The sequence below is a fragment of the Tamandua tetradactyla genome, chromosome 1, assembly GCF_023851605.1.
Source record: "Tamandua tetradactyla isolate mTamTet1 chromosome 1, mTamTet1.pri, whole genome shotgun sequence".
Classification (NCBI taxonomy): Eukaryota; Metazoa; Chordata; class Mammalia; order Pilosa; family Myrmecophagidae; genus Tamandua; species Tamandua tetradactyla.
In genome coordinates, this window is record NC_135327.1 from 12,944,402 (window position 1) to 12,961,736 (window position 17,335).

At 38.2% G+C, this 17,335-nt stretch overlaps 1 protein-coding gene and 1 pseudogene across 4 annotated transcripts in view; one reads left to right on the top strand and one right to left on the bottom strand.

Annotated features, from left to right (window-relative positions):
• DHX35 (DEAH-box helicase 35) overlaps positions 1-17,335 on the bottom strand; it is a 168,459-nt gene that overhangs the window by 76,390 nt on the left and 74,734 nt on the right. The window contains exons 15-20 of one of the 4 annotated variants that reach the window (XM_077168648.1): positions 9,298-9,393; positions 7,967-8,061; positions 5,731-5,808; positions 4,137-4,266; positions 3,118-3,201; positions 1,103-2,221 (exon numbers count right to left, since the gene is read on the bottom strand). In XM_077168648.1, the coding sequence (XP_077024763.1) occupies positions 3,170-3,201; positions 4,137-4,266; positions 5,731-5,808; positions 7,967-8,061; positions 9,298-9,393 (431 nt within the window). In that variant the 3' untranslated portion in view covers positions 1,103-2,221; positions 3,118-3,169. The other 3 variants (XM_077168626.1, XM_077168632.1, XM_077168640.1) reach the window with 3 other exon arrangements.
• Positions 11,482-12,210, top strand: LOC143690910 (14-3-3 protein zeta/delta pseudogene; annotated as a pseudogene).

Sequence of the window (17,335 nt, forward strand, 5' to 3'; positions counted from 1 at the left end):
TCAGACTCATTAACAGAAGCCCAGCATCCAGGACAAGGGATCACGGCTGACCTCAAGATAACAAAGCCATAATTTCTCTCAGATAAATAAATAATGACAAATTAATATATGGAAGAAGTCCAAAGAAGAGCTAGAGAAGAAGCCTTTTGATTGTCCCTTATTAGAAGAAAGAATATTATACTTTAAACAGCCTACAGTAAAGTTATGAGACTTAAATGAGCTAAGGGACAAAGAAACACAAAAGTAACAATTCAAAGAACTGGAATGATTTCACTTGGAGAAAAGGTGAGGCTATGTTTAGCTTTTACTGTATTCAAATATATTAAGGGCTATTAGGAGAGCATCAATTATCAGTGGTTTTCAGTGTCTGGAAAATGGAACTGGAAGAAAAAGATCACAGATTATAGTAGGAGGTATATGATAGCTGAGAAACACTTGCCAACCTCCTGAAACACCAAATGGGACCACAGTATATTGGGGTAGATGGTGGGGCGTCAGGCCTGCAGCTCTCCAAACACCCAATGAGCTACCCAATGGCAAAAGCAACTTCTCTAGGAAAGATAATCTTTAATGGTTTCCTTTAGTCATATTATTCTGTCACCAGAATTGAAGTATTACCAGTCTCCAGACTTGTAATTGTCATCCTCAAACATGCATTACAAAATGTGGATGGGCTGAATATTTGAAAACTATTTCCAGAAAATTAAAATATTATGCTTTAAACTATGTAGCTAATCTCAACTCAATTTTGGAAGTTGACATGGTATGAGTAAAAAATAATCTGATTTCTGTACTATCCCTGCACATCAGCTTTCTGTGGGATTTGGATCATTTTTAAAATCTCTCCTGTAACCGACGATTTCACAGTCTTTTACCTATAGCTTCCAGTAGAATGAAACCTCGCTGCATTTGCAAAGAATCCCGACACAATGCACCTCAGAACTGGGTCTGGATCACCTACGAAGGGAACAGATCGACAGTGAGACCTTGTGTGCCCTGTCCTCTCCATGCTTAGGCCTGCATGCTCCACCCCCGGCTGTTTTAAGTCACCCCACACCAGCTCCTGAACCCACCCCAGTCCTATGGTTCCCAGTGCCGGATGCCTGCCCTGGCACCATTTAAGGACATTCCCACCCTCCCACAAAGGCTACTAAAGGAAACAATTCTGGGCTATTCCTTTAGCACAGGACCTCCCACCCCCCACCAAGCCTGGCTTTAGGCCACAGACGAGTGGACCGAGACCTGATACAGAACCTAAGAGCTTCTCCACAGACTGGTCAAGGACCTCATAACTCCTCTGTAGGAGAGCACCCTGTGGGAATGATGTTCCTTCCAGAAGACACAAACCAGGACCCTACACTTCACCATTCCTCTATGATTAAAAGCTACGGTATGCAATTCTTCGAAGTTTTCAAATGTTCAACTTTAATTGTTTATATTGCTACAATAAACATCTTTCATGAATAAAGTTTTTCCATGTGTTAGGTGATATCCACAGGATACATTCCAAATTACTGTGCAAAAGGATGTCATTTTATGGCTCATAACATACCATATTTCATCAATGCTAAGACTTACTCTTCTTTTTATGTCTTAACTCACTAAAATCAAGGTAACACTTTACAATTAAAATTGAGGCATTTTCTTCTTTCTTAGTGGTACCTAAAATAAATGTGTATCTTACAAATGATGATGTCATTGGTCCAATGAAATACAGTATGTTTGTAACCCCAAAGGCAGTACAACTTACAAATTCATCAACTACTTATAAGAATATCATTTTCAATATTACTAGCAATGTTCTGGCAAAAATATTTTTTCATTTTACATTTACTTGATTATTAACTGTAGTTCTGTGAATTTTCTATTCCAATCTTTTACCCATTTATCAACTTGGAAACTTATGTTTTTTATAAATAGGTAAAATGAAAGCATTCTACAATGAAATTTTTAATCTTTTCTCGTGTCTGCTGAAAATATTTTACTATTTGCATTTCTTCAACATCTACAAATTTCAAATTTGCATGTAATTTATTCAGTCTCCATGATTTTCTCTATTGTTTCTTAGCACACAACTGATAAATCTCAAGTCCACATTTCTAAGCATGATTTCTGAGCCAAAGTTCAGTCCTTTCTCTCCAACTGCCCATAAGAAATTTCCAGGTAGAATATCATTCTTAACAGAGGTGATATTGCTTCCCAAGGGGGTGAAACTTGGTTCCTGAGGGAGGGGGGGATAAAAAATAAACTTAAATATTACAACAGTTTATAGACCTCCAGAGCTCAACCCAACCCAACAAAATCATATCCCCTACTATTTAATTTCTCTCATTAGGGAGAATTTAAATTTAATATAATTTTTCTCCTTGGGGGAGAAGGGTTGATAATGAAAAAACCAGGTTGAGAAACCCTGAGGCAGAAGTAAGGCTGTCATCTACCTGCTGCCTAACATGTGCTGGGAGACAGGCGCTCAGGGGGCTCCTCCCGTTAGCTGCCCCTTGTAAGCTTCCTGTTCCCACCAATGACACCAGCACTGCCCAATTACCCAGGTTTGAAAATTCTTGTGAGCTCAAGTCATTCATCAAATATTCTCTGAGCACCTGATTTGCTCCCCACTGTTTCTCCACAGGTCTCCCTGCTTAGCACGCCCTTAGCCTGCTGTCTACTTTGATGGATCTTTCAAGGCTCAACTCAATTCCACCATCCTTTGGAGGCTTACAGCAGGACCCCAGGGCAGTCACCATTGTTCTCCAAATTCCTATTACATCTGCCATTGTTGCCTTCCAGAATTACTGAAGGGTCTATTACCTTAACATCTAAGAGAACTGATAATCTTACATGGTAGTTTCAGTATGAATCTCTCCCTTCACTGTACCCTGAGATTCCTGAGAGTAGGAACCATGTTTTCTTTTTTTTTTTTTAATCAGAGAAGTTGTAGGTTGATAGAAAAATCTTGCATAAAATAGAGTTCCCATATACCACCTTACTAGTAATACCTTTCATTAGTACGGCACATTTGTTACAACTGCCGAAAGAACATTTTTATAACTGCACTATTATTTTTAAAATGACTTGCTCTCCGTTTAAAGGCAAAATAAGGCTCTGGAATAAACGTACCTGAATTCAAATTGTGCCTCCACCAAGCACTCATTTGTATGACCTCAGCAAGTTACTCTTTGTCTCTTACCCTCATTTTCTCATCTATAAGATCAGGACATCAATGATACATATTTTACAGAGATGTTGTGAGCATTAAACGAAGTTAATAGATGAAAGCACTTCAAACAGTGCCAGGCCTATTAAAAACACTTTAAGTAGAAACATCAGCAAGTACCAGTGGTGCTGAAAGTGTGGTGGAGAACCTGACACACAGCAGGCGTTCAAAAAAGACTGCTGAAAGAAGGGGCAGATGTGTCACTTCCTTAAGAGTATGGGCTTCTGAGCCACAGAGCTGGCTCTGCTGACTGCCAGCTATGCTGTCCTGTACTTAACTTCTCCCTAGTTCTTTATGACTCACCTGTGTAAAATTCGGATAATACCACCCACACCAGAATTTATACAGAAATAAATACAGATAATAAAATTCGGATAATACCACCCACACCAGAATTTATACAGAAATAAATACCTGCCATGGTGTTATCTAGGGTGGCCTTAATTAGTGGTCATTGTTGTCCCTTCTCAAATCAGACACTATGTCTCACACAGGACCTGTCTTACCCTCATGTGACAGCCTAGGAAAAGTACACAGCACCTGCTTTAGTAACACTTGTATTTGATAAAAATATATAGTTTATATATATTTATATATATAGCTATATATATTGTCCACCTAAAAGTAAAGCCTACATGGTAAGGTTAATTATATAACAGGCAATGAAGTAAATGTTATGATTCTTTAGTGTTATCGGGGCTATCAAACTTTTTTATTACAAATGGTCCTCAGAAATAAACATGGACCTCCTTGGAAAAAACAGGTTTTCATATGTAAGTACTTACTCTGCAACAATGCAGGCCATTCAAAATGTGAAACCAAGGTGAGGGCCAGCGCTGTGCTCCATCCCAGCATGAGAAACTTAAGACAACTCAACATGGCCAAGAAAGGGAAGTTACCCATTACAGCAATTTATTCTTACCTTCACTAGATTTCTTTGGCACCTGAAACTTGACAAGAAGTTTTTTCAATTGTTCTCTCACTGTTGCAGCTCTAAGAAGACCCTTGTAATTCAGGAAATGCTGCTGACACCATTGAGAGTTCTTATTGTGCTAGAGAAGAGCCCAGACAGAGGGAGAGTGAGAAACACACAGAAATGTCCTCAACTAAGGCACTACTATGAGGATAACCATTTCTCTCCCCCCATTTGCTTTTTCAATGGGACAAGAACTTCATAACTGAAAAGATCTCTCAAAACAAATGTTTAACAAACATATCAGCATCTGACTGGTTCTGAGATCTTATTCTCTGTAAAGGGTAAATGAGAATATAATGACTAGCAGAGTTGCTTTCCTATCTTAAATATTTACATGAGATGTGAACTATTAGAAAGAACCACTTGCTTTTCTTTGTAAGTCAACTTCTCTTCATTGATGGGCTTGAGTTAATCACTTTATTAGACTACTGGCAAGCAGTAACACTTGCCAGTTTAGAAACAATTTGCATATTACTATTATTTACCCCCAAAGTATGACTTCCATCACATTGCTTAATATTTTTCTGCATTCTTAAGTATGTTATGTCTTAAATTACTGCTATGGGAATGTACTTCTGAAATTATATTTTAAACCAAGGGGTGAAGTGTTATCGTATATGAAAATGTAATTCGCAAAGGATTTTCCAGGAAGGTGACAATTCAGTAACGCCCTGTGGACCTGCATCCACATTCCACTGGCAGCAGAAGCTTTAGATTGTAGAGGACACACCACGCTTGTACAAAAGAACTTTAATTCATCAGACTCAACAAAGGTAAGAGTTTTTAAACACAGGTCACTAACTGAACAATCTTTCCCCAAACTCCTATTAAAACAAATTCAACATTTCTCCTCTTCTAAAAAAGTTTTTAAGAAATAAATACAAATGTCTAATTTTCCCCCTCAACTCTTTCATTAGAGCTTTTTTCCTCCTTCATTTTCAGTCTCAGATCTCTCTTTTTAACAATCTTTAGTGAGAACTTTGACCTGTATTACTTGTTTGTACTTCTATAGCATATTAAGAACAATGAAAATTAGCATTACCTATGGCTTAACGTGGGTAGGTATGTGTACATACATGGATCCTCGCCTAAGTATCTCTGCACAGGCAGTCTGGCAGCTGGTGGAAGAAGGGGCTAGGTGAAGTCTCAAACTCAGAGACAGCTTTGAAGATTCAACACAAGACTACAACTCTCAGACTCAATTATTTGGCAGAAGATATAACAGAACTTTCTGTTCAAATGTTGCCTTTCTGTCAACAACACTGGATGGAATGTAAGACAGAGGAGAGAGTATGCTGTGGAATACAGGCCACACTCTAGGCAAGGGAAAGCAACAAACAGTTCCTTTATTCTTCCAGGAAATGCTATACCAAAAACGTAGCAAGGAGAGACAACTCAAAGATCAGCACAGAAGTAATGGCAATAAATATAACAGGAAAGTGAAGGGGTCTCTTGGCTATTCCTTTTATGAACTTCTGGGATTCTAGGTACTTAAGTATGTGGGTACATGGAAGAGATGCTGAGATGTAGGTGTCCTTACTTTGATAAACGCTTCAAACACATTGAGCATAGTGAGGTGATCACCCTCCTCCACGGCAAATTTTCGATGCACTCGAATCTAGAAAGAATAACCAACATTTAGAAGATAGCTCCTCTGGGGCCTCTTGTAGCAGGGCATAACACTGCATGATAAATACTGCATGAGTTATAGAATCAGAAATACCTGGTTCACCCTATTCCACCTCTGCTATTTCCTGAAAGACCTCAAATGGGTTACTTAACCTTTCCCCAGGCTCACTTTCCTTATTCTTAAAATCAGGAACGTAAACCCCTCTATCAAGATGGCTCCAGGATTAAGATATTCATTATAGTTCCCACCACAGATATTAGATAAGTGTTAGTGTTGTCTCCCCTGCCCAGTTGACATCATCTCTTTTGAACTCTTCTATTCCCCTATTGAATATATACTCCACGAGGGCAGGGCAGGCCTGACTACGTGGCACACTGCAGACCCTCAATATTCTATGTATTTACAATAACTACACAACCCTTTCAGGCCCCATCCCTGAATTTTTCTTTCTATAAGATCCTGGACAATTTTAGTCAAAAGGCAGAAGCAATCCAAATGTCCAAAAACAGATGAATGGATAAACCAAATGGTATCTATACACACAACAAAATACTATTCAAAAAAAGATACAAATATTATTCAGCCATAAAAAGGAATGAAGTGCTAATGCACACTTACAACATGGAGGAAGCCTGAAGACATCATGTAAAGTGGAATAAGCCAGACACAGAATGACAAATTTTGTATGATTTCTTTTATATGAAATATTTATAATAAGCAAATCAGAGACAGAAAGCAGAATAGTGGTTACAAGGAGTGGGGGTGGGGGAATTGGGAATTATTGTTTAACAGGTACAAGTTTCTGTGTGGGGCGATGAAAGTGCTCTGGAAACAGACAGTGGGGAGAGTTACAAAACACTCTCAATGCATTAACGTTACAGAACTGTGTACTTAATGTAAAATGATGTTTATGCTGTTTGCTTTACCACAATAATAAAACATAAAAAGATGCTGGGCAATGCCATCTGCGCCCATGGGTGCAGGATACATACTATATATACACGCAGACAAATAAATATATTAATTTCAGAATTTTCTCCTTGAACTAAATAAATAATCAACTTTCATTCCTTCCTCCCTTTCTTCCATTCATTCATTCACAGATATTTACAGAGCACTTACTATAGATAAGTTCTACAGGCTGTTATAGGCATCTAGGGATACAACAGAGAATAAAATGGTGGCGGCAGAAAGACAATAAACAAGATTTTTTAAAAGGCAAAATATATGGTATATTAGGTAATCAGTAGGGCTAGAGAAGGGGGAAAAATCAAGGAATAAGGGTAGAGAGGGATATGTTGCAATTTTAGGCAGAGTGGCCAGAATTCTCTTTAAAATAAGTTTCTTGTCTTTAAAATGCCTTCAGGTAGGACTTTGTAAAAAAGAAAGAACACAGACAGCCATCTGGGTATGGAGACAGGAAATTTTCTAATGTATAGTTAATTGTCTAGGAAGATAACAATGACACATAAGAAAGTTTCTCTCCTCCCTATACATGCAAATTTGGCCTCTCATTAGGCAAAGCTGTCAGTTCTCACTCTTCAAATAGGAATCAACTTTGAATTCATCTCTGAACCACCTCTGTCAGTATACCAGGGTACTTACTCTACAAAATCTTAACTTTTTCCTACCTTGGTCTTTCCACCATCCAATCTTTTTAGTTATCACTGTCGCCTGGGCCTTTGGTGGGGTCCTGTCATCTCCTTGACTTAGAATGCCCCACCTCCAGCACTCCCACAGTACAGTGCTGTGCCCAGCTTCAGCCTTGCTCATGTGCCCTACTCTTACAACCCTGAAGGGAAACTGGATGTCAGTACTGCAATGGTTAACATTTGTGACTGTAGACTGTGAAAGCCAACTCTGTCAATTTCAGCCAAGCAACCATGAGGGAGTTACCTACCTTTCTGTGCCTCTATCCCTAAGAATAATTAACACTGTATCTACCTCCCAGGTTTATGGTAAAGATAAAAGAAAATGATGCATATAAAATGCCTGGCACAATGTGAGCCATAAAATAAACATCCAAAATGTGAGCTGATGTCATTTGCACAGCTCTGTCTTCAGCAGTTCCTGGATACAGTTTTAACAAGGAAAACCCAAGGTGAAAGGGACTGTGTAAGTAGCTTGGGGACAAGGTTAGACTTACTGCCTGAGATTTTTGGTTTGGGGGGATCACAAAGATATTCTGGATCTGCATCATGGCTGCAATGCTGAGAATTTCCTGAGAACAGCCAAAATTTCCTATAAAACAAAAGCCATGTTTGACTTCATATATACAATGTGTCAAAGAGAGGTGAAAGACATTTTTCAAAGTTTTCCTTGCACCACACTATAAAATAAGATCATATATTGATCATTGTATTTTTTTAAGTTTATAATGCATAAACACTCCATCCTACCTACGTGGGCTGTCCTATATGTGGCCCTCAAAAGACTCTGCAGAGCTGTTATTCCACTCTGCAGCTATGACACTGAAGAACTCTAGCTATAAACCCAGGTAGCGCCCAGACAGACCTCATTACTAAACGCAGGCTGGTGCCACACTGCTCCCCACTTTCTCATATGGAGATTTAGAATCAAGGCATTAAACCCGAGAAGGAAACAAGGTCAGGGATAATGTGGGTTGTGTCCCTTCAGCTGCAACTCTGCTCCTGGATCCCCCTATGAAGCCTCCCTCTCAACAGGGCACATCTTGCCTGAGAGGCCCTGGAGGCAAACAGAACTAGACCAGGGAAGCACTGTGGGCTGCTGTGGCTGCAGCATCTAGAAAAGGCTGTAGCAATCAATGCCTACCCTGTTTCCCCACAGCTTCCTCCCTCATGAATGATATACTCCTCCAAGCCCACACTTAGACTCCCGTTTCTCAGTGTAAGGCTAAGGGTACTGCATTGTTTCAAAACACAAATATAGGGCGGTGTATATATGAAGTCTCAGTGGGAGAATTCTTGCCTGCCATGTGGAGACCTGGGTTCGTTTCCCAGTACCTACCCATGTAAAAAAAAAAAAAATGCAATTATAGCTACTTTCTCTATGCTTGGTCTGAAACACACCTTCGTAGCTTGCCAGCTGATGTAAAAGTTAGACAAAAGCCAAAAAAAAAAAAAAATTAATATTAACTTCCCGGGGGAGAAAAAAGCAGACTATACTTACTAGGTGATTTTAACTTCTAAATAAGAGATCTCCGGGTCTCCAAGTTACAGGCTCATATCCCTTTACTCATCTTCACAAAACTCTGAATTTGTATTAGTACTAGGCCCACAGGAGACAAGCTAAAGTATTTGCTGAATTAATCGTGACTGACATTGAATCACATTTAGCAACATTCTGCAAACCAGGCAGCTGTAGATGAAAACTCCTTCACTACTCTAAATGTATTGTGCTCTCTCCCTCAGGAAGGACAGAATTTAGAGGAATACCTCCTCTGACAATAAAATAAAATCCAAAATAAAAAAACGAGAGCTGTTTGTCACCACTCACCTGATTCAAGCAGCATTTTCGCAAACATGGGATTCAAAGGAAATTCTGCTATTCTCATGCCAAGTGGTTCAGTTAGGCGACAGTCTTTGTCCAGACCTGTCACAAGAGCAAAACTAAGAATCAGAGACATATGCCATTGTATTGGAAGAAGATGTACAACTGTTGAGAGAATATGATGTATGCTAAAAAAAAAGGATCCAAAACATGATTCATGCACTCACAAACTTGATTTGACACCAGAGTACCGGCTCCTGAATGCTCAATTTTTAAAGACTGAGAATTCTAATGACTTCGAGGACTCAATTTTAGGGAAAAGGCCCTGCAGCCTCTTCTTGCTCCCACTCGCTCCTATTGCCCAACAGCTTCACTTTGGTTTCCTCTCCTCTACAGAGAGAGCTCTTTCCAAGGGCCCCACAACTGGATAGCATCAAAAGCAGAGGGCATTTTCCTCAAAACCTCCCAGCAGCATTCAGCTCTGCTGGTCCCGGCCTCTTTGAAGCACCTTCCTTGGTTTCCACAACCAATTTTAATATTTTAAATTTCACTCCATTTGATTGGAGGAAAATCAGTTCAAATGAAAAACTTCTATGCAGCCAACATTCTCTCATCTTCATTACAGATTATCCCATGAATCCTTGCATTCAAATTTCTGTTGGGATAGAAGTCTATTCTTTGGAATGACCTCATGTAGCCCCAGCTGTGGCCTTTTAAATCACTTTGATCTTTTAAATCTGTTTAATCTGGCCAGCTACCCTCAACATAAAGGATCAGCTCTAAAATATTTCAAAAACTCATATATGAAAATCAGAATTCCAGAAGAACCACTTCCACCAAAAACCATCCCCAATAAACAGCACAGAATTAAGAAAAAGCAGAAATGCATGGAATAAACTCTGGTTCCATTGCTTATTAAAGTAAAATTAGCAATATTCATATATTTTTCCAGTATAGTGACTGGATATGCATTATCTGAATTAATTCTCAATCAGAAGTGGGCTGATTATTATTTCCATTTTACATAAAAGTAGGTCTGAACCTTGGTTTCTAATTTTCTAACTTCAGTCTCGGCCAAATGAAAGAAAAGTCCCTGTTTTCAATTTGCATAAAGAACAATCTAGTATTCTGGGAAAATCTGAAAAGATAAATCATGGTCAGAAAAACTCCAGCACTTACTGCTTTTGGATGCAGAAATGTTTTTTGGTTGTCTCTAAGCCCTTGGGTGTCTTCAGGCTCTCACAAGGTAAGTTTAGAAATCTATTGGTATAATAAAATCATGCTTATGAGCATGCTTAAGAACATGGCAAATACTTAAAAGTAAAATGATCAGTTTTATCCCACATCAAAACTGGCACTCAATAACAAGAGTGTGAAGACAGTTTAATGAGGAAAGAACAATCTTTCAACAAATGGTGTTGGGTCAACTGGAGAGTCACATGCAAAAGAATGAAAATGGACCCCTACTTCACATAATAGAAAAAAAAAAATCAAAATGGATCATATATTTAAATGTAAGACTACATCTACAAAACCCTTCCAAGAAAACCTAGGTCTTCATGACCTTGAGTTTATGTAATGGTTTCTTAAATACAACACCAAAAGCACAAGCAACAAAAGAACAGATAAATTGGACCTCATCAAAACCTAAAATCTTTGTGCTACAAATATTATCAAGAAAGTAAAAGGCCAACACACAGGAGAAAATATTTGCAAATTACGAATCTGGTAAGAAACTTATATCCAGAATATATAAAGAACTCTTATAACTCAATAATAAAAAGATAAATCAAGTAAAAATGGATACGAGATTTGAAATTTTTTCTCCAAGGAAGATATACAAATAGCCAAGAAGCATATGAAAAAGTTGCTCAAAATCAGTAGTCATCAAGGAAATGTAAACCAAACCATGAGATACCATTTCATACCTACTAGGATGGCTTTCATCAGAGTCAGACGATAACAAGTATGGACAAGGATATGGAGAAACTGGAGCCCTCACACTTGCTGTAAGAATGTCTACCCAAAAACAGTACACGAATGTTTATAGCAGCACTATTCATAACAGATGAAAGGTGGAAGCAACCAAAATGTCTATTGATAAAGTAGATAAACAGAATGTGGTATATGGAGAGACTGCTGAGCCCTGTCTACCTGCCACCATCTACTCTGGACACAGAACATCCAGTCATGGATAAAAATGAGCTGCTGCAGAAGACCAATTGGCTGAGGAGGCTGAGTGATATGACGGCATGGCAGCCTGCATTAAGTCTGTAACTGAGCAAGGAGCTGAATTATGGAATAAAGAGAGGAATTTTCTCTCAGTTGCTTATAAAAATGCCGTAGGAGTCATAGGTAATCTTTGAAGGTTGTCTCAAGTATTGAGCAAAAGACGAAAGGTGGTGAGAAAAAACAGCACAAGTCTTGAGGATACAGACAGAAAATTGAGACTGAGCTAAGAGATATCTAAATGATGTACTCTCTTTTGGAAAACTTTTTGATCCCCAGTGCCTCACAAGCAGAGAGCAAAGTCTTCTATTTGAAAACCAAAGGAGACTACTATGGTTATTTGGCCAAGGTTGCTACTGGTGATGACAAGAAAGGGATTGTAGATCAGTCTCAACGAGCATACCAAGAAGCATCTGAAATCAGCAAAAAGGAAACACAACTAATGCATCCTGACAGAAAGGGTCTAGCCCTAAACTTTTCTGTGTTCTATAATGAGATTCTGAACTCCCCAGAGAAAGTCTTTTCTCTTATAAAAAGAGTTTTTGATGAAACCACTGCTGACCTACATTTAGTGAAGAGTCATACAATGACAGCACACTAATAATGGAATTACTGAGAGACAACTTGACATTGTGGAGATCAGATACCCAAGGAGACGAAGCTGAATCAGGAGAAGGAAGGAAGAATTAACCAGTCTTCCAACTTTTGTCTGCCCCATTCTAAAATTTACACAGACCATTTGTCATCCAAGTTGTCCTACAAATAGATTTTTGTTTATGATTTATGACAGGTTTATGTTAGTTCTTGAATTTCTGTATTTCCTATGTGGTTTTTAGGTTTCATATTAGGGAAGCAGAGCCAGTTAACACTGAATTATCTGTTTTCATCTTGAGGTGGCCAATATCAGGACATGAAATTTTATACAAGTTATAAATGCTTGGCATGGCACTTTTGGTACACTGTGGCTTCACAAGGGCCAGTGTTAAAACTGCTTCAACATCTAAGCAAAGAAAATTGCCTATATATTGGTTTGTTGTGGTGGGAGATAAAATGGATAACTGGTTCCAGTCAAAAGTGTTATTACTATGGGTACTTTAAGGTCCAGAGCACTTTCAAAGCTGTGATAGAAATAGACATCTGTGGTAGTCAGGTTCAGGGGTCATCTTGGCCAGGTGAGAGTGCCTCCTTCTGTTGCTGTGGACATGATCCAGTGGCATGTGAACCTCATCTGCTGCTGATTACATCTGCAGTCAGCTAGGAGGCATGCCTGCTGCAATGAATGGTGTTTGATTTAATTGGTTGGAAGCTTAAATAAGAGCGCTCAACATGGCACAGCTCAAGAAGCTCAGCATACCTCATCTCAACACTCACAGCTCAGCCCAGGCCTTTGGAGATACAGAAAGGAATCACCCTGGGGAAAGTTGTTGGAACCCAGAGGCCTGGAGAGAAGGCCAGCAGAGATCGCCTTGTGCCTTCCCGTATAAGAAAGAACTTCAGTTGAAAGTTAGTTGCCTTTCCTCTGAAGACCTATACATTTTTAACTAAATAAATCCCCTTTTATTAAAAGCCAGTCCATCTCTGGTATGTTGTATTCCCACAGCTAGCAAACTAAAACAATATCCCATGGATCTGAGATGCCAAACCAGGTGTTTTTGTGGCATATTCAATCTCAATGTGCATAATTTTGACTACAGCTGTTGAAGTGCTCTTTTAGACAAAGTTGTAACCCACTTTACTCTAGAGAAGGGCAGACATGGTTCACATTCCATTATTTGTAAAGTTACTGCTGTTTGTTTTTATTATTTTTGTAACACCTATCTTATCTGTATTTAATGTTTTAGGCAACCTAAGAACAAATATACAAGTAATAATGCAGTAAAAATTAGTTGTTTCATACCCACTGTTTCACATGTATCAAGCAGGGCAGTAAAAGAAAAAACCATGTGTGGGAGTTAGGCTCAGGTGTCAACCTGGTCAGGTGAAGATACCAATAGTTCTATTGCTGTGGGCATAAGCCAATGGCATGTGAACCTCATCTGTTGCTAATTACATCTGCTGTTGGCTAGGAGGCATGCCCGCTGCAATGAATAATGTTTGATTTAATTGGCTGGTGCTTAAATCAGAGAGCACAGCCAAAGCAGCTCAGCATACCTCATCTCAGCACTGGCAGCTCAGCCCAGACCTTTGGAGATGCAGAAAGGAATCACCCCAGGAAAAGTTGTTGGAACCCAGAGGCCTGGAGAGAAGGCCAGCAGAGATCACCCTGTGCCTTCTCACGTAAGAAAGAACCTCAGCTGAAAATTAACTGCCTTTCCTCTGAAGAACTATACATTTCTAACTAAATAAATCCCCTTTTATTGAAAGCCAATCCATCTCTGTTGGGTCGCATTCTAGCAGCTAGCAAATTAGAACACCATGTATTTAATTTCTTTAGGTTTTTGTTTTTGTGATTTTCTTTTTGAAAAACTGTAGAGAAAATAGTTGAAAAGTACGTTCATAAAACTTTCATTCCACTTACATCAACTTAATACACGTTCTTAACATGAACGTTGGATTGTTCATGAATTTCATAAGACATTAAACAAAGCTAGCCACCCATTTCACACCATTTTTACAGCACATGTGTATTAGGCATGTATCGAAAAGAAAACCACAAAAGCAAAAACCTCTGGGTTCCAACAACTTTTCCTGGGGTGATTCCTTTCTGCATCTCCAAAGGTCTGGGCTGAGCTGCCAGTGCTGAGATGAGGTATGCTGAGCTGCTTTGGCTGTGCTCTCTGATTTAAGCACCAGCCAATTAAATCAAACATTATTCACTGCAGCGGGCATGCCTCCTAGCCAACAGCAGATGTAATTAGCAACAGATGAGTTCACATGCCATTGGCTTATGCCCACAGCAATAGAACTATTGGTATCTTCACCTGACCAGGTTGACACCTGAACCTAACTACCACACATGGTTTTTTCTTTTACTGCCCTGCTTGACACTCAGATGCCCTAGATGCAACAGAAAATCATGAGGCATGTGACAATCCAGGTAGAAATGACCCAGCTAAATGGCCAAATCAAAATACCAAAGGGGACACAGACTACAGAACAACTACTCAAGGATATTTATAAGGAAATAAAGGATATCAAGAAGACACTAGAAGAGCATAAAGAAGAACCTTAAAGATTAAATAGAAAACTACCAAATCTCACAGAGGTGAAAGATATTGTAAACCAAATTAAAAATATACTAGACACACACAACAGTAGTTGTGAAGAGGCAGAAGAAAGAATAAGTGAACTAGAGGACAGGACAACCGAACTTGAGCACACAAAAGAACAAATGGCAAGAAAGATGTGAAAAATGGAACTGGATCTCAGGGAAATGATGGACAACAAAAGGCACACAAATATAAGAATCATTGGTGTCCCAGAAGGAGAAGAGAAGAGTAAAGGGCTTGGAAAGTTAGTCAAAGAAAAATTCCCAACTCATAAAAGACATAAATACGCAAATCAGTAAAGGCCTACAAACCCCAAATAGAAGAAATCCACATGGACCTATTACAAGACACATACTAATCAGACTCTCAAATGTTGAGAAGCAGAAAGCTCTGAAAGCTACACAAGAAAAGTGATCTAGTACATACAAGTGAAACCACATAAGACTGAATTTGGACTACTCAACTGGCACCACGGAGGTGAGAAGGCAGAGGTATGTTTTATTTAAGATCCTCAATAAGAAAGGCTTCCAGCCAAGAGTTCTTTTTCCAGTCTTTCAGAACTGAGGGAGAGATTCAAATCTTCAAAGACAAACAAAGACTGAGAGAACTAGTCAACACGAAACATGCCCTTTAAGAAATACTAAAAGGAGTTCTGCTGGTTAGAAAAAAAAAGACAGGAGGAAATCTGGAAGAGGGCATAGAATTGAACAGTACCAGTAAGAGTAATTCAAAGGATAAAAAGAGACAGAAGGAAAAGTATACAGATTTGACAAATAAAAACTAAAGGATAGGATGGTAGATTAAAGAACTGCCTTTAGAGTAAGAACTCTGAACATTAATGGACTAAATTCACTAATCAAAAGACACAGATCAGCAGAATAGATTTAAAAATATGATCCATCTATATGCTGTTTAAAAGAGATGCATCTTAGACCCAAGGAAATGGAAAAGGATCTTTCTATGTAAGCTGTAATTAAAGAAAGCAGGAGTAGACATACTCATATCAAATAAAATAAACTTTAAATGTAAAGATGTCATAAGAGACAAAGAAGGACACTACATATTAATAAAAGAAACAATTCACCAAGAATAAATAACAATCACAAATATTTATGCTCCTAATCAAGGAGTTCTAAAGTTTATGAGGCAATTGTTGGCAAAACTGAAGGGAGTAATAGACATTTCAACAATAATAGTGGAATATTTCAATAGATAGAATGACCAGACATAGGATCACCATGGAAACAGAGAACTTAATGTGATAAATGAATTAGACCTGTAGGCATATAGAGATGGTTATACCCCAAAACACAGGATATCTATTTTTCTCCAGTACTCATGGAAAGTTCTACAGAAGAGATCACATGCTAGGACACAAAACAGGTCTTTATAAATTTAATAAGACAGGAATTATCAAAAGCACTTTCTCTGACCACATGGAATGAAGTTGAAAATTAATAACCACCAAAGAACTAGTTTAATCTCCAAACTTCCACAAGTATTTGGAGATTAAACAAAACACTCTTAAATAATCAGTAAGTCCAAGAAGAAATTGCTAGAGATATCACTAAATATCTGGAGCCAAATAAAAATGAGAATGCAACATACAAGAACTTATGGGATGTGGCAAAGGCAGTGCTGAGAGGGAAATGTATTGCCCTAAATGCCTATATTAAAAAGAAGAATGAACAAAAATCAAGAACTTAATTGCTCATCTGGAGAAATTACAGGAAGAACAGCAAACTAACTCCAAGGCAAACAGACTAGGAGAAATAACAAAGAATAAATCATAAATAAACAAACAAAAATACAACAGAAGAAACAACAAAACCAATAGTTGGTTCTTTGAGAAAAATCAATTAAAATTAACAGACCCCTAGCTAGACTGACAAAGAAAAAAAGAGTATGAAAATAAACAAAATCAGAAACAAGAGGAGTGGGTCTTTACCATAGATCCTGAAGAAATTTTTAAAAATTGTAAGACAACAGTATCAACAACTATACAATAAGCTAGGCAACTTAGATGAAATGGACAAATTCCTAGAAATACAAGAACTGTCTACACCGACTCAAGAATAAATAAAATACCTCAGCAAACCAATTATAAGTAAAGAGATTTAACCAGTCATCAAAAAACTTCCTAAAAAGAAAATGGGCCAGATGGCTTCATAGGGGAATTTTATTAAACATTCCAAAAAAACTAATACCAATCCTGCCAAAATTCTTCGAAAAAACTGAAGAAAGGAATGCTACCTAACTCATTTTATGAAGCTAACATCACTCTAAATACCAAAATCACATAAAGACGTTACAAGAAAGGAAAACTACAGACTAATCTCCCTAATGAACATAGTTGCAAAAACTCTCAAAAAAATACTAGCAAATCAAATCCAATGACACATTAAAAAATGTGTCATTAAGTATCTAGGAATAAGCTTAACCAGGGATGTCAAGGACTTGTGCACAGAAAACTACAAACACTGCTAAAAAGAATCAAAGACAACCTAAACAGATAGAAAGACATTCCGTGTTCATGGATAGGAAGGTGGAATGTCGTTACGATGTCAATTCTACCCAAATTGATCAAAAGATTCAATGCAATACCA